The 20,510-nt window shown below is 35.7% G+C and overlaps 3 protein-coding genes across 5 annotated transcripts; all 3 read left to right on the forward strand.

The window, feature by feature from the left end:
- The first annotated feature begins 970 nt into the window (after window positions 1-970).
- On the forward strand, window positions 971-4,606 carry LOC109192201 (violaxanthin de-epoxidase, chloroplastic). The gene is made up of 6 exons (XM_019342766.1): window positions 971-1,123; window positions 1,713-2,032; window positions 2,502-2,662; window positions 2,902-2,998; window positions 3,094-3,485; window positions 3,926-4,606. The coding sequence occupies exons 2-6, from the start codon at window positions 1,742-1,744 to the stop codon at window positions 4,425-4,427; spliced, it is 1,443 nt and encodes a 480-aa protein (XP_019198311.1). The 5' UTR covers window positions 971-1,123; window positions 1,713-1,741; the 3' UTR covers window positions 4,428-4,606.
- Window positions 4,607-6,268: 1,662 nt separating this feature from the next.
- LOC109192344 lies at window positions 6,269-7,512 on the forward strand. 2 transcript variants are annotated; one of them, XM_019342935.1, is made up of 4 exons: window positions 6,269-6,448; window positions 6,578-6,832; window positions 6,904-7,128; window positions 7,251-7,512. In XM_019342935.1, the coding sequence occupies exons 1-4, from the start codon at window positions 6,440-6,442 to the stop codon at window positions 7,302-7,304; spliced, it is 543 nt and encodes a 180-aa protein (XP_019198480.1). In that variant the 5' UTR covers window positions 6,269-6,439; the 3' UTR covers window positions 7,305-7,512. The 2 variants fall into 2 exon arrangements, with proteins under 2 accessions (XP_019198480.1, XP_019198481.1); XM_019342936.1 differs by having other exon boundaries at window positions 6,270-6,448; window positions 6,916-7,128.
- Window positions 7,513-11,769: 4,257 nt separating this feature from the next.
- Window positions 11,770-15,714, forward strand: LOC109192609 (probable aminopyrimidine aminohydrolase, mitochondrial). 2 transcript variants are annotated; one of them, XM_019343318.1, is made up of 6 exons: window positions 11,770-12,222; window positions 12,552-12,660; window positions 13,805-14,092; window positions 14,278-14,695; window positions 14,781-15,047; window positions 15,184-15,714. In XM_019343318.1, exons 1-6 carry the CDS (start codon window positions 11,990-11,992, stop codon window positions 15,603-15,605), a joined length of 1,737 nt encoding a protein of 578 aa, XP_019198863.1. In that variant the 5' UTR covers window positions 11,770-11,989; the 3' UTR covers window positions 15,606-15,714. The 2 variants fall into 2 exon arrangements, with proteins under 2 accessions (XP_019198863.1, XP_019198864.1); XM_019343319.1 differs by having other exon boundaries at window positions 11,772-12,222; window positions 15,187-15,714.
- The last annotated feature ends 4,796 nt before the right edge of the window (window positions 15,715-20,510 follow it).

The raw sequence follows: 20,510 nt of genomic DNA on the forward strand, positions 1-20,510 counted from the left end.
GTAAGAATAAAATAAGTTAAAATGACCAATAATCTCTTAATTTAACTAGTCCCACATAATCTACATAGTGTGATTTGCATCAATTTATGAGTTATTGTGCAAAAAAAGACATCTCTAAATAATAATTGCGAGTTACCTCGTCACATTTAAAAAAAAAAACCCACAAATCCAAAATTATTATCGCATCTCCCTTTCACTCGTCTGTCATCTTCTTTTAAACAAAAAAATGTTAAATATATATTTCTTTATTTATCAATAACTTTAATATTTTGTGGTTACACCCTTATACTATTTTTAGATATGGAAATTGATGACTCACCTTGATGTTGAGTTTTTCTCATATTATTATATAATACAAAAGAAACTGTTATTTTTCTCTTTTAATGTATATCTCATGGTGCGACAATTAAACTTTTGAGAAAATTTCATTTTTGGTTCTATGACTATTTGGAATCTTGTTAATTGCTGTCTACGAGTTTTTCAAAACTATCAATTTAGTATTTTAACTATTTAATTTTTCTCAATTTCAGTTACTATGGCTAAATTGTATGAAAACTCCCGATATCAGCAAAAAGAAGATCTTTTAATCCATCTGGCAGTTCCTCAAGAACAACGTTCCCCCAGGCCAATCATGCCCCAGATTAATTAGCGAGTCAATCCACACATTTGTTGCCTTCTCTCAACATATGTTGAATTTTAACCATCCTCAACTTATCAACTATACCGTCTCTACATTGACATTCCAAGACCATAGTATTCAGCTCATGATTTATCTCTTTGCAATCTTTTAAACTTTTTATCATACAGAGTCAATTAATTATGGATAACTTAATTTATCTCTTTACCGTCTTTTAAACTTCTTACCAACTAAATTATAAGATAAAATTCACTCAAAATACATCTTTCGGTAGCGGCTATAGGGTCTCTAGTAAATTTAGATTCTTTGTTAACATTTGGTCCAAGAAAAATGGAGTGACGTTGGTAGGCTTACCATCACAAGATTGTGTTATCCAGCTGAAAGCTCCTTAGCCCTTCGTTCATTTTTCTCCCTTTTGCTCTTCATTCTGCCCGAATTCTATGCTTTACCCGCATTGCCCTGCGCCATTGCTCACTTTAATCCCAGGTTTGTTTGTTTTTTTTTTTTGTTTTTTTTTTTTTTTGTTTTCTATCTGTCAATGTCTCCTGCATACCTTCATTTTCCTTAGTTTAAACCTAATCATCCTTGGAAAAACTTCTTTAATTTGCTTATCTTTGATAAATTCGAAGTTTGTATTAGGGCAGGTCTTCTGGTTTGATGAACTAAGCAGCATTAAATTTGGTTTAAGCTTAAGTGTCATGAGGGCAGCATTTTGGTTTGGTAAAGAACAATAACAAGCCAGTGTAAATTTCAAGATTTTGGGTTTGAAAATAGATAGGGAATTGGGGAAGAACTTAAGAACCCTCCTTTTGAAATATATGCATAGCTACTGGAGAACCCAAGGGATCACTGCTATAAGAAAGCATATGAATTGGCTTAGTGAATCCTCGCTAAAGGGAAAATATGGCTATTAAGTGCACTATAGGGCTAAATATGATTGCATTGTCCTATACAAGTGCAAGCAGATTGAGTTTTGCATTTAAGAATTGATATTTGATACTGCATATGATTTTGATTGTTTTTTTATTGATTTAGTTTTCTCAAGACAATCTCATGTAATTTGAACTACATTTAGGTTGCTATTGGCTGTCTCCAGGTTGAAGAATGGCCTTTGCTTTACAATCGCATTTTCTTGCCAATCAGGCCATCCATTATCGTATTGGATCGCAGGTTCTGAGTGATAATAAGTGCAGCTGGACCACAGGTGACTTCTGTGAGAGTCTAGTAATAGTGAAATTCTTGCCAAATAGATGGAGACCCAGACACCTGAAGTTTCTTAAAGCTCCTAAGATATGCGGTGCATTGGGTCCTAGATGCCGTAAATGCCCAGACTCACCTTTACTTAGAAAAGAGAATAGCTCTTCGACAAGCAAGAATAACATGGATATGTATAAGGTAAACACTTGAATGCTTCTTTCTTAGGTTTTGATTCCACATTGTTTACTATGGTGGTGTTTGGTAAATAGATGTTAGTTGATTGGGTTAGTAGGTTTGACTAGTTGATAGCAATCATAGCATTATCTGATTGTAGAAAGATGTTTGGTAAATTAGCTATTAGCTGATAGCTTATTACATGTAAAATGACTTTCTCAAAAAGCTGATCGAATTTTGAGCAGTTTTTTGAATTTTAGCGTTTTGGAGCAATAAGCTGTTACGAAAAGCTAATTAATCAAACACTTATATTGGCTGTTTAACCAAGTCAAACAGCTAATAGTGGTCAAACAAGCCAAAATTGGCTGATAAGCTAACTATGTTACCAAACAAGGCCCATGATATCTTAAGGTTTCGGGTAGACCTGGTTCTATGACTTCTATCTATGTTTTCATTCTTTGTGTTCTCTGTTGCTGATAGTAAGTTGCTATAGGAAATATGCAAATACTGGAAGGCATTACCCTTGATCATTGGTAGGAAGTGGAGCCACTTTGCCCAAACTGCTATCGTAGCTGCATTTGTCTTAATGGTGATTCCACAGGCCGATGCAGTGGATGCTCTTAAAACTTGTACTTGCTTACTCAAAGAATGCAGGTATTTTATGAATCTACTTGCCTCATACGTAAAGCCAAAGCACAAAATCATCCGTAAACCATGACAATATAAGTGATATTATTATTTTGATTAGTAATTTGTATTAGTTTGTAGTCATTAGGATAGATATTTCTAAGTATAAAGAGACAATAATGGTATAAATTCCCTTTATTAGTAATTTGTATTAGTTTGTATCATTTTTGTTATTATTATTTATAAATAATTGTCAAATGATTCAGGTTGGAGCTTGCCAAATGTATTGCAAACCCTTCATGTGCAGCCAATGTTGCTTGTCTCCAGACTTGCAATAACAGACCTGACGAAACAGAATGCCAGGTGATTCACATCTCGTAAAAATACCTCAATGCTCCTACCCTCATGCCCATGGAAACCTAAATTGATCATATTCTTTACGACCTATAACTTTGCAGATAAAGTGCGGTGATTTGTTTGAAAACAGCGTAGTAGATGAGTTCAACGAGTGTGCAGTATCTAGAAAGAAATGTGTACCACGTAAATCTGATGTGGGCGAGTTTCCTGTTCCTGATCCAAGTGTTCTTGTCAAAAGCTTTGACATGAAAGACTTCAATGGGAAATGGTTTATAACCCGTGGACTAAATCCCACTTTTGACACTTTTGATTGCCAATTGCACGAGTTCCATGTTGAAGACAACAAACTTGTGGGAAATATATCATGGCGGATACGGACACCAGACGGAGCATTTTTTACTCGATCAGCTTTACAGAAATTTGTGCAAGATCCGCAATATCCAGGGATATTATACAATCATGGCAATGAGTATCTTCACTACGAAGACGACTGGTATTTCTCTTATACATTTATATTTACTGTCCGCCTGAATTTACATCTATTTTCAACTTCTTTCCCACATATATGACTTCACACTTCAAGATAAGTAACCTGAAAACGAGGACCTGATCATTATATGCAAGGAAAAAAGATGCAGTGAAGAATAACTAGCTAACTCTTTCTATTATATATATACCCCGCTCATTTTTACTTGATTTCCCATCCATCAGATCTTGCAGATCAATGGTTTGGATTTGTCCACAAGTTCTCACCTGGGGAGTGGTTCTCAAATCTCATATGATTAGGATTCTATATATATATAGATATATAAAGTTAGTCCTTGAGCTTTGTTGAGAAATAAGTCAAATGACTTAGCTTTCACTCATTGATTGACTTATTGAAACTTGAAAGAGACCTGATCTTTCATTCCCCAATTGACTATATTCATCCAGGTATATATTGTCATCCAAAGTTGAAAATACGCCAGATGATTATATATTTGTATATTATCGTGGAAAAAATGATGCATGGGATGGATACGGTGGTGCTGTACTGTACACGAGGAGTGCTGTTCTGCCAGAAAGTATAGTTCCCGAAGTACAGAGGGCAGCACAGAGCGTAGGGCGTAATTTTGACGAATTCATAAAAACTGACAATACTTGTGGACCCGAACCTCCCCTTGTGGAGAGACTGGAGAAGACGGTTGAAGAGGGAGAGAAGACAATCATAAGAGAAGTGGAAGAGATAGAAGGTGAAGTGGAGAAGGTGACAAGTAAGGAAATCAATTTGTTCAGTAAACTGTTGGAAGGCTTGAAGGAACTGCAGAAGGATGAAGAGTACTTCCTAAAGGAGCTGAGCAAAGAAGAAAAGGAAGTTCTTGATGGGCTTCAAATGGAAGCAAGTGAAGTGGAGAAACTATTCGGTCGCGCTTTGCCTTTGAGGAAACTAAGATAATAGTGGCCATGAACACGATGATCGTCTTATTCTTCGTTAGTATTTCGAAACTTGAATGTATAGTACATCTTATATTCATATAGGTTATATGTTGGTATGCAATTCATCCTCTTCATCTCCATGTATGGTTACACACACTCAAATTGAATTACTATAAAGTCCCATGCTTCTTCTTCCCATTCTTTCCTTCTGAGTGCATCTTCTTCATTTGCCCTTTTGAGCATGTATGTGAATATAGAAGATAGCTTTTTGACTTTGTAACCATAAGGTTTTAAGTTCGACTTTTCGTATGAGTTGTTTATTAGTTTTCTTGGTTTGAATTGTTCAGTTTTGACTAATCTAGACTAATATTGGCTAGGGTTACAAGATGGATCGGATTTTATCCCGTGGGCTTTCTTGTAAATCAAATGAAGATGGTTTTTGTGAATTAACTATATGTGGCTTGGCACACCTCAAGATACCAAGGCACGACCTAACCTGATGCACGGACACAAGATTGAGCCTTGACAGACGCAGTGAGAAAATTACAATCTTCTATCTAATGGGCTGATGAATCATTGTGATTTATCCGTCAGTATCTTATTGGATTAGGGTGTGAGAGCTCTAGAAGCGAGAGCATTTTACCTTTTCGTAGGTAAGTATTGAGAATTGAGAAAACTCTTTAATAGTGTTGGGATATGAGATTTGTTGGTCAACAACACGAAATGCTGGTGTATTATGCGCAAGACCCGGGCAGTAAACAGCAAAAATTAAGGGGAGATAGAATCTCTATGACACATTAGTCAACGACATACACCTAAAAGTTAGCTTTTTTCACCCCCTTAGTGAGTCAAACAGTGACCTCGGTGAACAACAACGTTGTTGTTGTGTACCCATGCCACGCTGACCGGGGAGTTGACTAAAACCTGCCATTCACATTGCTCCTTTTTGTCACCAATGGCTTACGTGCTCCGCATGGGCAGCCGCGCCGACAGGGCGTTACGCTGTTGACCGCCGTACACGGCCGGGAAACCTCCACCGCCTCCACGCCACATGGCTTTATGAGATGTGTTGTATAATATACGCACGTAATCACGTTCCTATTAATTAGCTGCAATTTGTCAAATAATTATAGTGATTAAAAACTGTGTATTTGATAATTACGAAAAAAATGATTCCATCCCCATTCCCACACGCAATGCAGAGTTCATATTCCAATGGCAGTAACTATTGGTCTCCATAGCTGTAGCTTAATTGCTTCTCCCACCTAACATTCCAAGATACTCATCACTCTACTATCACAAGCTCTCTTATTTTTTTGAGTCTCGAAGAAAACACAAAATCACTATCTGATCTAATGGTCGATATAAAAGACCACAACTAAATAAATCAGCCTAAGATATTTATAGAGAATTGACTCAAATAAAAAAAGTTAATATGTCGTTCCAGTTGGGATGGGAGTCCGACTTCACACTCTCTTATTTTGATCCACTGTTGTCAATTGTATATATATTGGGCTTGACTAGTACTGAATAATCTTGCACTATCCATTTGAAATCCATAATTTCGAGCTTCAATATTTCGATGATGATATATTCGTAATTATTTATTTAAGTAACAAAATAGGCGCTCTCACATGTAATTCAATCAGTTGGTTATTAGGTAAAAGAGACATTCAATAACATATGATCGAATCATAACAACCTTGTGAGAGTGACGCTTTATCATATACATACGGATATACCTTAATCCTCTCACCTAAAAGGTAACAAGGATTGTCGAACTAAGAATTTGACCTTTTTTTTTGCACAAGTAACAAAATGTGTACTACATAGTGTGTGCCTCACAGACATCACTGGCCTTTTAACCTTTTTTGTTCGAGAAGAACCAAGTTGTCGAAAACCCTATAAAACTAGTGGCATACCCCACCACCACAACAAACCGACCCACCCTACCTGGCCTCCCACCCCACTAAAAAACTCTCATCATCACTTTCTTGATTTCTCCCACTTCACATCTCTTTCTTTCCGGCCATGGCGACAGTAAGCTCTCTTTCTTGTTTCTCTTCATTTTCCGTTTTCTTGTGTACACCATTATTGTCTGAAGATGCATGCATCGATATGTGTATATTGTTGACCGGGCTGTATATATATATGTGTGTGTATGTATAGGAGAGCAAACGGAGCGGCCATATTCCGGCGTTCGGCGAGTGGGACAAGGCGGATGGGCTCCCCATCACCCAGTACTTCGAGTGCGCCAGGCAGGCCGGCCTCATCCGCTACTCCGCCGAATACGACCCCTACATAACCGCCGCTAATGGTGGCGCCGGGGAGGACGATCTCTACGCCGTAAAAAATTTCCACCAACCACCGACGCCGCCGCGGCGTCGCTCCGCCGCTTATACCACTACTGTTCCTACCAGAAAGGTGCGTAAATAATATATTTTTTCATTAAAAAAAATAAAAAATTCTCCCATTAATAAATGCGACGCGTATAGCCGTATATGCAGGTGAAGGGAGGCAAGAGTTGTCCCCAATATGCAAAGGGGCAGAAAAGGCCGGTTGGTATTGAACCGGGGAAAACCCGGTCCGGTTCACAGAAGCAATTCCAAGAACAAGTTAGTATGAAGTCGATAAGGGATGTCACGCACCCACAACGCCCTAAACCGGTAGATGAAGATCTCTATAAGATCCCCCCGGAGCTTCTTCACCAACGCAACAGGGTACGATTCAAGTCAAATTTTATTCTCGTCTCACTTAATTAATCTGATAAATTAAAATAAAATCGAATTTATAAATTTATCAAACGATCATATTTTTATATGTTTTTTTTTTTTGGGTGCAGAAGAAAGTGTTTGGATTCTTTTCGAGATGCCTTGCTCCTCCTTGTATTGCATGAATGTTGTTGCATTGTATGGGAATTTCAAGATGAGGGAATGAGAACAAAAACAAGAAAGGAGATGATCTCATTAGTCACTTTACTCCACTTGAGCAATGACATATGCTATATTAAGCTATTCTATTGTATTCTTACCTGTATATATTAACCACACAAGTAATAAAACAAAGTCTCTTATATTTTAAGTAGAATAATGTTACATTCTCTTTCAATATTTACAAGAAAAGTTCGTTACATAGTGAAAACAGTGTCATCGACTGCAGGTGCGCATAACAACAAATTAAAAACCACTTTGAGGAATTTAATTTATCGATAGGGTGCATGAAGAACACAAATTTAATTGAGGATTGGAGAAGAGATCAAGTGAAAGAAAAGGCTTGAGACTTAAAAGACATATGCCACCATTGCGATGGAGCAACTTGCCTAGTCTTGCGGTGCATTTCCGGATATGAGAATGAAATGATGCCCTATATTCATGGAGGCAAATCGAAGAAATAGCAAAATGAAGGATGGGTGCTTGTGGGGTGAGACTATCCGACCCCGAATAGGAGGGGGCTTGATCTGGGGTATCACTCTCAAGACAACTCAATATTTGATTGGTTTCTTTTGTGTTAGTGTTTATTGTATAGACCTCACTTTGTAATTGACATATTATTATGACAATAGTAATTAGATTAGGACTTAGTGGTGCTGGTTCATGGACTGACGGAAGATATGAAGGAACAGAACCTGCAACAGCTGATTGTCCAGAAACTATTTTCCAGTTAGAACGGAAAATAACTGTATTTGAGATGCTTTTACAAGTTGATCCTTGATTATTAATTGAGAGATCAGAATATATTCTCTTCTCCCAAAAGATTGAATTCCTAACCCTAAGGGCCCCACACTCCGACCCGACAGAGCATTATGGGAAGATCATAATATATTCTCAATTAGTGCTTTAATAGTTGAATAATGATTTTTTAGATTATTTAAATATGATTAAATAATTCAAAGTAGTTAATGAATATAAATAATTTTATTGTTACGTTTACAAAAATTATAGAAAGTAAAATCAAATGAGGAAAATAACATTATTCTTTCGGATAATATATGTCCTTAATAGGCTGAGCATGAGATTAACCGATGAGACATGGCATCAATCTAATTAGAGAAATTCAATAGTATAATAATTTAAGTTAGGTTAGTAAGAAAATTTAAAAAGAAAAGGAAAGCCATAGCCAATGGCCAAATTTGGCCGGTGGATGACAAGATAGTCAACTACATAGGCATTAGACGGAAAACGATAAATGAAATATGGAATTGTAGGACTGGGTGGATATAACAATTGTATTAGAATGTCACACCTTTTTTTTTTTTTTTTTTTTTTTTTTTTTTTTTTTTTGGTCATATAAGATATTTTTGGTATTATTTATACAAAAATAGTGTTTACTATATTTTCGAGTAATATCTACAAGTTTCTATTATCATCTAAATATTAGAAAAAAATTTGTATTTGTACAATTTTTTGTAAATACGTATAAATAAACTGATTTTACACTCTGTATTTTAATTTTTTCTCTTGATATTCATTTCATGATGTTAGACTATTAGATTAATTTTTTATTTAATTATTAAGTAAAATCAATTTAAAATCGGTGATAGAATACACTAATTTGAGTTTTTTTTTTTTTTTTAATAAAAATAAAGAGTTCTATTATTTATGAAAAAATAATGTAAATTGTTAACTATTTTTTCAAGACAAAAACTTTTTTGAGACAGTAAGTCTTTGTCCATGGGTCGGGTCAATATAAAATGTAATATTTATATTGAAAAATGTAATATTAATAAGGAATAAAATGTTTCTTACTTATATGGAAAAATATACGGAGTAATAGTTTTGCAAAAAAATGTACTGTAATACTTTACATTTTGATTTAAAAATATTACATTTTTATTCAAAAGTATTACATACTGAGTACATTTTCCCTTATAACTTTATAAGCAACAAACTTGCCAATATTATTTATAAGGAAAATGTAATATTTTTACTTCAAAATGTAAAAGTATTGTATTTTCATATTGACCTGACGCGTCGTCACGGACGTGAGACGCTCTCACACAAATCTGACTATTTTTCTTTAAAAAAAATCTACGAAGTATTTTTAAGGGTGTGTTTCAAAAATGGCTTGCCAGCGAGATTCTAGCTCTGTTTGACCAACTTTACCTTGTTTGACTAATTTTAGTTTGTTTGACTGTTCAAACAGCTAATATAGTCAAACAAACTAATATGAGTATTTGATAAATAATTTTTTGACTTAATTTATTGATGTCAATAAAATGAAAATAAAAAAACTATTTTGAGTAATTTATTGATATCAACTTATTGCATTTTTGTTTCTACCAAAAAAAAAAAAAAATTTATTACATTTTTGTTTTAAAAGTCTAATTTACCCTTAATAGTTGTTGGTTATTGTGGTGTTTATATTTATTCAATTTTAATTCAAATTTATATTTTTAATATTAAAAATCGCCTAGAATCCGATATATGAATTGACTATTTGTCTAAGACACACACACATACATATATATAATTGTATTAACTGTTATGTTGAATTATTGTTAACAACTTATGTTTATTATATTTTTATTTGAAATTATACTTTTAATATTCAATTATTATTATTATTATTATTATTAAATACAAGGTATTTCTTTATAATTATAACAATATTAATAATAAAACAAAATAATTAATAATTCTTTAAAAAATTAATAATAACACAACGATAATAATAAATTATAAAAATACTTTAAGAGTTAAGTAAATAGCACAATATAATTATGTATTTTTACGTCATTTTATACGTAATCAGCTAAAAATAAACAATTAATTTATCAAATATCTTTTTATAACTAGTTAATAATATCACTTGATCAAATTATAAGATGACATTCAATTGCCAAAGACTCCCTAAACATTTTAAAATTAGAAAAAGTATTATTTTTTTAAAAAAATACTAATGATTATTTACAGGTAATATTTGTTATATATATTTATCAAACACTTTCAGCCCAAAGAATCTAAGCCTCCCCCACCTGGGTTCGAACGTATGAGAACATCTAGGGTGTGTTTGGAAACCTGGAAAATGAGTTCTGGAAATGATTTTCCAAGTTTCCATTGTTTGGATGTGCCTGGAAAATCAAGTCAACGGAAATCATTTTCCGTTGACTTTGGAAAATAGGCTTATTTTGGAGGAAAATGACTTCCCCTTTTTTTGGGGGGAAGTCATTTTCCAACTTTTACACCAACATCACACCACCACCAACATCTTCAACATCATACCACTACCACCATCACCACCACTACTGCCGCCACCGCCACACCACCACCGCAATCACTACCACCATCAACACCATACCACCGGAACCAACGTCGTCGCCGCCACCACCACCATACCACCGCTACCACACCACCACCACCACCACCATACCACCGTAACCACCGTTGCCGCTACCACCACCACCACTACCACCGCCGCCGCCGCCACCACCACCACCATACCACCACCAACCCACCACCACCACCGCCACCACCACCACCATACCACCGTAACCACCGTTGCCGCTACCACCACCACCATCACACCACCACCACTACCACCGCCGTCGCCGCCACCACCACCACCATACTACCACCACCACACCACCACACCACCAGCACCACCGCCACCACCACCACCATACCACCGTAACCACCGTTGCCGCTACCACCACCACCATCACACCACCACCACTAACACCGCCGCCGCCGCCACCACCACCACCACCATACCACCGCCACCACACCACCACCACTACCACCACCACCACCGCTACCACCACCATACCACCGTTGCCGCTACCACCACCACCATCACACCGCCACCACTACCACCGCTACCGCCGCCGCCGCCACCATACCACCGCAACCACTGTCGCCGCCACCACCACCACCACATCACCACCATACCACCGCAACCACCACCACCGCAACCACCGCCACCACACCACTGCCACCACCACCACCGCCACCACCGTCATACCACCACCAATTATTATTATTATTATTATTATTATTATTATTATTATTATTATTATATAACAAATAACACCACTACCACTACACCACCACCATAATATTTTTTTATATATTATTACTTATTTTTTTTATTATATTTAAAATTATTATTATATTATTATATATTATTATACATGTTGTAATATTCTAAATAAAATAATTAAAATATTTAATTATACAATTCTACTTATTTTCCAGAAAATGAACCAAACACACACAAACAGTTTTCTAGAATGCAATCAAACACCGAAAAAGAAAATGTTTTCCAAAAAATGACTTATTTTCCAGAAGTCATTTTCCTGCTTTCCAAACGGACCCTAATTGGAAAAGAGCTCTCCTAAGAGAAAATATTTTCAAATGTGAAAACATTTTAATTTTTGAAAATTTTGGTGCATCATAGACCGCTAAAGGTGTGCTCGGATATTTCCGCCGGTTAAAGCATTTTCAATTCCTAAATCTCCGTTTTCAACCCCATCAACGATAGTCAAATTCAATGCCTCATTGTTTCAGTTCCAACTGCGCGTTTTCCCCCGCCGATCTTCCACCACTTATACAGTAATAGTACTGGCAGTAACATCGCCGTCGGATGGAATCGGCGAATCCAAAGCCGGCGGTGGCGGGGAATCCGAAGCTACTATCGATTGAGGTGGCGGAAGGAGTGGGCATAGCTAGGAGGTGTTGGATCAAGTTCAACAAGGAGGCCACTTCTGCGCTCTACACTCCATTTGTGATCTGTTTGGCTTCTGGAAATCTCAACATCCAGAGTTTCAGACATTACATCGCCCAGGACGTTCATTTCCTCAAGGCCTTCGCTCAAGCGTATGCTCTTTATTTATTTATTTTTTAAAAAATTATTTTAAAAACTCTTTTCAGTTCCTTTAATCGATAGGTAATGTGCTTAGTATGAATATTTCGTTCTAATCTCTTTGATGTGCTGCTTTGTATTCGTTGAGTAGGAAAAATTCAGATGAATATCGGATTTATATCTAGTTTTTAAATTTAAGTTGACACACACACACACACATATATATATATATATATATATATATATATATATATATATATTTTTTTTTTTCTGTGTGGTTTGGTATCTTGTTGATTTATAAGAAATTGAACAAAACATAAGGGAAAAGGATTATGTTCTGCAGGTTTGAGTTAGCAGAAGAATGTGCAGATGACGATGATGCAAAGATTGGGATTGGTGAATTAAGAAAGGATGTCCTGGAGGAATTAAAAATGCATGATTCTTTTGTCCAAGTAAGAAATTGTTGTGTGGCTTTATGTACTTTCAGTTGGTAATACATTCTCAGTGTTTGCATCATTGTTTTTATTGCTTATTTTTACCACATGGCATGTATGGTGTGCTGTCTCATTGAGGTATTAGGCTAGTCCAATGTCCGAAGGAATACATGAGAGGCATGCACCTGGTTGCTTACCTGATGTTATAGAATTGGACTTGAATTTGAAACTTAGACCCTCTTCCTGGGCTCCTGTACTCGGTGCATTGGTAAAGCTAATTGCTTTGTTTAGCCTAGTCCACCGAGTTTTATCCACTGTTTTAACCAAATCAAACGAGATATAGTTTGTTTAGAATTCAATTACTCTCACTAGCTTTAGTTGTAGCTTCAATTTCTCATTCTCTCTGAAGAGTTTAATATATTCAGTAGTAGTTTTTAAAATATATTTGTAATACCCTTGTAATATGCTTCTTGCATTGAATTATGGCTTCTTGTGAGTTCATCACAAAGACTTGATGTTATCTAATAAGGGAAGTACAAGTACTTCCAAGGTGTTGTTAAAGAAGCTTATAGAGTTCAAAAAGAGAAAAATATGGATGCAATTCACAGGTAGAGATCAGTGCCAACAAAAAAAAAAAAAAACATTTTGGTGATGCTACTAAAGGGCATTGCTGCACACATCTTTTGGCCAAGTAACAGCTTTACTGCAGCTTTTGAAGTTACAAGTCATTACTGAACATATCCGAAAATAACAACTTAAAGCATCCGCAACCTTCACAGATGCAAAAATTAAGAAATACAAGCAAAACCAGAAAACTGTTCAAGATTAGCTTTTAGATTCAGGCAATTATTTTCATCCAGATATTACTTTTCTATTGGGGCTTCATAATTTTTATAATCTAGGAACTTTTAGTTTTTTCTTCATAAGGTGGTACATAGTTAGGAATCCTTAATTGATTGATCTATCTTAAATGTGAGATTCACATTTTTTAGTGTTTAGTTCTCAATCTAGAACTATCAACATTTTGCATGTCCTAACCCCCAGGAATTTCTTTCTGATGGTGCTAGGTGATTTTAATTAAAATGACATGTTTTTCACTTGTATCCATGCAAAGTTTTATCTTCTTTGTTGGGAAAAATAATGAGTGTTATTATTTGGGCAGGAATGGGGATTAGAAATGGTCAAGGAGAGTACTATCAATCCAGCAACATCTAAGTACACGGATTTCTTGTTGGCTACAGCATCAGGGAAGGTTGAAGGGGTGAAAGCTCCAGGTAAACTTGCCACTCCTTTTGAGAAAACGAAGTTGGCAGCTTATACCCTTGGTGCTATGACACCTTGCATGAGACTTTATGCGTACATTGGTAAGGAGTTGCAGGGGCTTCTTGATGGTAAAAGTAATCATCCATACAAGAAGTGGATTGAGAATTACTCCTCCGAAGGTTTCCAGGTTTCTTTATTTTCATGTAATCTCTTAACACGATTGACTTTTGATTATCAAAATTTGCTAATTTCAATAGTTCAAACACTTAATAAGATTTATATCAGCATAACACACTACATATAGATGATACACATCTTATTTAATTGTCTCACTTATTATTTTGTTAATTTCATTTATTCATTTGTATCTAGGCATCAGCTTTGCAAACTGAAGACTTGCTGGACAAATTAAGTGTTGCTCTGACTGGCGAGGAGCTTGCCATCATTGAAAAGCTTTATTATCAAGCGATGAAACTTGAGATAGACTTTTTCTTAGCTCAGCCACTTAGTCAGAAAACTGTCATACCTCTTATAAGATATCACGACCCAGCAGAACATTGCCTGATGCTATTTTCTGATTTTGATTTGACATTCTCTGTTGTTGATTCATCTGCCATATTGGCAGAAATTGCAATCATGAAAGCTTCAAAGTCCAATCAAATTCAATCAGAAAATAAAAGCACTAGTATGGCAGCAGCAGCTGATCTAAGAAACACATGGGGAGTTCTTTCCAAGCATTATATTGAAGAGTATGATCAGTGTATTGAGAACATGTTAGTCACTGAAAAGGGTAATTCTTTGTCTTTCCCGATGGTCTTCAATCTGCTGATGCGTTATTTAATTGGTTATAATACAAAGGCTTTAACATTATGCAGCTGAAAAGTTTGACTATGAAGGTCTTCAAAAAGCACTTGAGCAACTCTCGGATCTTGAGAAAAGGGAAAATTTGAGGGTCATTGAGTGCGGAGTGCTTAAAGGCTTGGACCTGGAAGACATAAAACGGGCTGGGGAACGTTTGATACTCCAAGATGGTAGTACCAGCTTTTTTCAGAGTATAATAACTAATGAAAAGCTTGATGCAGACATTCACGTCCTCTCCTATTGTTGGTGCGCTGATCTCATTAGATCTGCCTTTTCATCAAGTACGTTCCTCCCAATTAACTGATTTACATTATGGAATCTCAACTTGAATATCTCCCTGTGCATGAACTCTTTTTGTATCTTGTGTATTTCCCAATCTGATTATAACATTATTCCTCCGCTCCTAATGCCCTGCAGGAGGGGGTTTAGATGCTCTGAAGGTACATGCAAATGAGTTTAGGTACGAAGAGTCTTTGTCCACGGGGGAAATAATCACGAAGGTCGAGTCCCCTATCGACAAGCTTCAAGTTTTCAATAAAATACTAGACAGCCGTGGCAATGGTAAGAAGAAACGGACTGTTTACATCGGAGATTCAGTCGGAGATGTGCTTTGTTTGCTTGAAGCAGACGTTGGGATCTTGATAGGCTCGAGCCCGAGTCTAAAAAGATTAGGGGATCATTTTGGTCTCACTTTTACTCCACTGTTTCCTGCTGTGGTTGAGAAGCAGAAGAAATGGATGGAAGAAGAAGAAGACTCATCTACTTGGAAAGGTCTTTCTGGTGTTCTTTACACAGTCTCTAGCTGGGCTGAGATACACGCTTTTATTCTCGGCTCATAATTTTCTTTTCTCTTGTATTTCTTCTCACATACTGATAATGTTCATTTGGCTTTTTGGGAATTTAGATAAATGTTCGTATATAATACAACACAGATACATCTTGGTGGTCCATTTTGTGTTAAAATATAAACAGGTCATCCTCTCTTTCCAGTGGGAGGTGGCGGCGGCGGTATATATATATATATATATATATATATATATATATATATATATATATATAGCCTAAATCTCATGAGAACTAGGTTTTTCGTGAGAACATTGGAGATTAATTTCATCTGTCTATATAAAATGAAAGAAAAAACGTAGTAAAGAGTATATATTCAATTGTCCGCATGGACAGCTCATAAGTACAGGATGTGCACAATCTGTAACGCATAATGTATAATTTTATAATGCACCCAATAATTTTACATATAATATATTTCATCTGTCTTATTTTACATATTATGTTTCCTATTTATTGGTTAAATAAACTCTTTTTTGTTTGATTTTTTTAAGTATTCTTTAATTTTTTTTTTTTTTTTTGTGTATTTAGCACTTTTAATGTATTTTAAATATAAATTGAACTAAAAAACAATTTCAATTAAGATTCATTAATCAAATCAAACACATAAAATTATATGGAAAAAGTATAAATATTGTTTGTCTTTTTTTTTTTTTTTCTTTTTAATTGTAATATTTTGTGACGCGGGGGATAAATTATTAATGACCTTTAGATCCTACTAGGAGCCAATAATTTTTTTTGGTGGAAACCACACATTGTGGTCCGGGTCTTTCTCTGTCCGTTTAACGGTCCAGGTCCACCCGGTTCGCTCCGAGAGGCACAGAAGCTGGCCCAAAAGGAATCATCACTTGTGGGAATCAAACCCGAGTTATCCCGAAATTCTCCCCCACAAAGAGAGCTCATTTGCCACTTGAGCTACCCTGTTGGGTTACTAGTAGCCAATAATGGATAAAGATTCAAACACAGTATTTTTTAAAGTGTCCGTACAACTGAGGTTAAGAGGATCTTCCCCTGGCCAGGGTAGGACTCCAAAAAATTTTGTTCCTCAACTCATAATTGATTCCACCATTGCGTTAGTTCATGACATAATGTAATTCACACAGTCTTATATCATTTTTGTAATATTTTAAAAATATGATATTGTCACAAAGACAGATATTTAGTATAGTTGTATTATGTATGGTAAAAAAAAAATTAACTTTATTAAGTTTAAAATATACCTACCATAGTAGTTTATGAGTTATTACGAGTATAGTTTACTAATGCACACTCTCGGGATAATCATATATATAACAACATTATAAAATTTTGTATAATATATTTTATTTAGGTTTTCTCAAAGGTAATGAGTTGTAGACTTATAGTTGATACAATGCAACTAGCACCGGTGCTAATGTACGATACTCAGTCGAATCAAGTATGTCTACATAGTTGTACCGACCTACCAGGTATAATTTGACACCTGTATCAGTCAACAAGGTAAAAAAGAAAATATAATTTTGTTTGCAAGTGTTGTTGGAGGATCAATTGAAAATTTCTAAATTGGTAAAATTTCTTGTGAAGTACTAGTAAGCTGGTACTTGGGTTTCGTGACTTCGTCATTGGTATTTTAAAAGAAAAATGATTTACAATGTCATTTAATTAATTACAAATAATTAATAAATGAATAGCTATAAAGATTAATAAATACGTGTTCCACATGTATTATTTAATATAACATTTGGAATAATTAATATTTCAAATTGGATATAAGCTCCACCAATTTTATCTAGAATTAGAGTCAAACTCTTAACTTATTGTGGAAGGGTATAATTTGATGTCTCGGAATTAGACATATTTAATTTATCTTTTATGATCTTAAAAATGAGTTCATAAGAACCAGGATATAGTCCAACGAAGTCAGAAAATTTAAGGGGGGTGTATTCAATCACGACTTTTATAGAGTTTTAAAGACTTTTATGAACTTTAAAAGTTTGGAGGTATTCAATTCAAACTTTTAGAGAGTATTTAAAAGTTAGGCGGTATTCAATCAAGATTTTTAAAAAGTTTTTAAAAGTCGTGTGGTATTCGATTAAGACTTTTAAAGAGTCTTTAAAAGTCATGTGGTATTCAAAAAGTAATGAACTTTTGTAGACTTTTTAATTTTAAGACTTTTGTAGACTTTTCTTCTCAAATATAAATAGTTGAAATCCAACCATCAACCCCAAGATTTCAAATTTTCTTTCTAACAACTTTGAATGTTTTCTCTCTCTATTTAAACTCTGTTTTTTTTTTCCTATTTAAACTCTATAAACCTATCTAAATTCAATAAAATTATTTTCTTCTTCATTATCCTATATTTTCCTCATACCTAAACTCTACCAATTTTCTCTCTCTCCTAAACTTTAGAATTTTCATCTAAAAATTCAAAATAATATTATTTTTACTGCATTATTACTTGTTTATATTGATTTTTATTTTATTCTATGAATTTTTTTATCCCTAACTTTCTCTAAATACATGAACAAAGCAAATTTTTCATCGTCAAATTTCAGTAAATGTTTCATAATATTCATATAAATACTTATATATTTTGATTTTTATTCTTTTTATGTTTATATTCGTAATATATATTTTTCCTTCTTTTTAACAGCAGATTATTACGAATAGCGAATTACTGTTCGCAACAACAATTTGAATATATCAAGTATAATTTTATATATATTATTAATTATTAATATTAGATTTTTATTTTTTTATTTTATGCAACTTGTAATTATATTTTTAAATATTTTATTTTATCAAGTCTTTTATTATAAATTTTATTGTTCAATATTGTTATGAATTTTTAATGAAATATTTTTTTTGTTGATGTTTATTTTTTTTGAAAGTAAACTGCTGTATATATTAATCAATCAAAGCCGAAATAAAGGCAGGAGGGGTGTCCTCCCATAACATAGAGTATGCCTGTGTAGAGGTTGACTGAGCTAACGAATGCGCTAAAAAATTTAAAGTGCGAGGAATATAAACAACAGAGCAAGAAACAAAAAAACTCATTAAATCCCGACATGCTGAAACAGCTAAACCTTCATAAGTGCGAAACTCCGTCGCTGAATTACCAAGAGCGTGACACAGGTCTGAACAATCTGATCGTAACTCCACCTCCGTGATTTCACGATCCCTAAGCCAGGACAGGGCCTCCTTACATGCATATGCCTCCGCCATAAAGGGTCCCTGACAAAGCGGTAGAGGACCATTCTTGGCTGCCATAAAATTTCCGTTCGCATCCTGGAGGAATAAACCGTACGCCGCTTTCCGTGTTGTGGCCGAGAATGCTGCATCAATGTAGCAGCGTGGCAGCGTGCCGGACTGCCCAGTGGCGGCAGTAGCGGCAGGCAGTGGCTGCTGACTCTCCGTACGGCCCGTTGCCGAGGACCACGCCGACAATGTTGCCAACGCCCTTTCGTACACAATCCGTGGCCTACCCACCTTACGTTCCCACACCGCCGTATTCCGTTGAGCCCAAATATTGTACATAATGGCCACCATAGTAGTAAATTGTTTTTCATCAACCTTTCGTAGCAACAATTCAAGCCATACACCAAAATCCTCATCCACCGCACTCTGCATAACAAAGCCCAAAATATTCCACACACATTTAGAAAATTCGCATTGTACTAAAGAGTGTAAAATATTTTCAGAATTTAGAGCACACAAAGGGCATGCTAAAGGGACATCTACCCTCCTATTATATAAATTCATGGTGGTGGGAAGCACTCCTCTCACAGCTCTCCACAAAAACACTTTCCACTTTGGGGGAACCTTAAGGTTCCAAATTTTGTTCCAAGATGTGAAACAATTCGGAGGGGCAATAATGGTTCCCATTAAATTACGATAGGCCGCTTTAACTGTATAAACTCCTTTGGGGTCCCCATGCCAATACCACAAATCATCATAGGCAGGACTAATTGGAATAGCCGAAATCCGCTCTACCTCCCCCGCAGAAAATAGCTCATTAAGCAAAGGTATGTCCCAGGTTAATGTTGCCGGGTCAATTAGCCCAGAAACTTTTACTTCCCCAAGGTGGGGCGGTTTGTCTGTCAAAATTCTTGGTTCAGATTCACTTGGCAGCCACGGATCACCCCAAACCATGATTGAGTCACCATTTCCAATCCTCCGCCTGATATTCCGAACAATGAGTCCCTGGGCAGCCATTATACTTCTCCATGGGAAGCTTGGATTATTTCCAACTGAGGCATTCAAAAAATTCGTGTTTGGATAATATCTAGCTTTATATATTCTTGCCACTAAAGAATGAGGGTCTGTAATAAATCTCCAGCCCTGCTTTCCCAGCATAGCCACGTTAAAAGCTCTCAAATCTTTAAAACCTAAACCCCCATACTTTTTTGGTATACTCATCTTATCCCAGGCGAGCCAATGTATTCCTCCCCCATCCTTCCCATTTCGCCACCAGAACCTGTTCATAACACGCTCCAGGTTCATGCATAGTGAGTCAGGTAACAAAAACACACTCATAGTAAACGTTGGCATTGCCTGCGCCACTGATTTTAACAAAATCTCTTTACCCGCTCGAGACAAAAGTTTCTTATTCCAAGAGCCTATTCTCTGTCTCACTTTATCCTCCACATAAGCAAACACCGCTCACTTATTCCTCCCCACAAACGCTGGCAACCCCAAATATTTTCCAAAATTTTGTGCCTGATTAACCCCGAATACTGCCGCCACAATATTTCTCTCAGCTTGCTGAGTGTTCCTGCTAAAGCATATATTTGACTTATTATAATTAATAGTCTGACCAGAAAGCTCCTCATAACAAGTAAGACACCGTTTAGCTGCCTGTGCCTCAGCCACATTTGCCTTAAAGAACAGGAGGCTGTCATTCGCAAAAAATAGATGTGAGA

This window comes from Ipomoea nil, unplaced genomic scaffold (genome assembly GCF_001879475.1).
Source record: "Ipomoea nil cultivar Tokyo-kokei standard unplaced genomic scaffold, Asagao_1.1 scaffold1770, whole genome shotgun sequence".
Lineage (NCBI taxonomy): Eukaryota > Viridiplantae > Streptophyta > Magnoliopsida > Solanales > Convolvulaceae > Ipomoea > Ipomoea nil.

Excerpts from the sequence above, each read along its gene's own strand:
- LOC109192201 (XM_019342766.1), top strand. The coding sequence starts at position 1,742 with ATGGCCTTTGCTTTACAATCGCATTTTCTTGCCAATCAGGCCATCCAT. Across the intron at positions 2,663-2,901 it reads TGCTTACTCAAAGAATGCAG|GTTGGAGCTTGCCAAATGTA; the intron begins GTATTTTATGAA and ends CAAATGATTCAG. Across the intron at positions 2,999-3,093 it reads CTGACGAAACAGAATGCCAG|ATAAAGTGCGGTGATTTGTT; the intron begins GTGATTCACATC and ends ATAACTTTGCAG.
- LOC109192344 (XM_019342935.1), top strand. Across the intron at positions 6,833-6,903 it reads CTACTGTTCCTACCAGAAAG|CCGTATATGCAGGTGAAGGG; the intron begins GTGCGTAAATAA and ends CGACGCGTATAG. Across the intron at positions 7,129-7,250 it reads TTCTTCACCAACGCAACAGG|AAGAAAGTGTTTGGATTCTT; the intron begins GTACGATTCAAG and ends TTTTGGGTGCAG.
- LOC109192609 (XM_019343318.1), top strand. The coding sequence starts at position 11,990 with ATGGAATCGGCGAATCCAAAGCCGGCGGTGGCGGGGAATCCGAAGCTA. Across the intron at positions 12,223-12,551 it reads CTCAAGGCCTTCGCTCAAGC|GTTTGAGTTAGCAGAAGAAT; the intron begins GTATGCTCTTTA and ends TATGTTCTGCAG. Across the intron at positions 12,661-13,804 it reads TGCATGATTCTTTTGTCCAA|GAATGGGGATTAGAAATGGT; the intron begins GTAAGAAATTGT and ends TTATTTGGGCAG.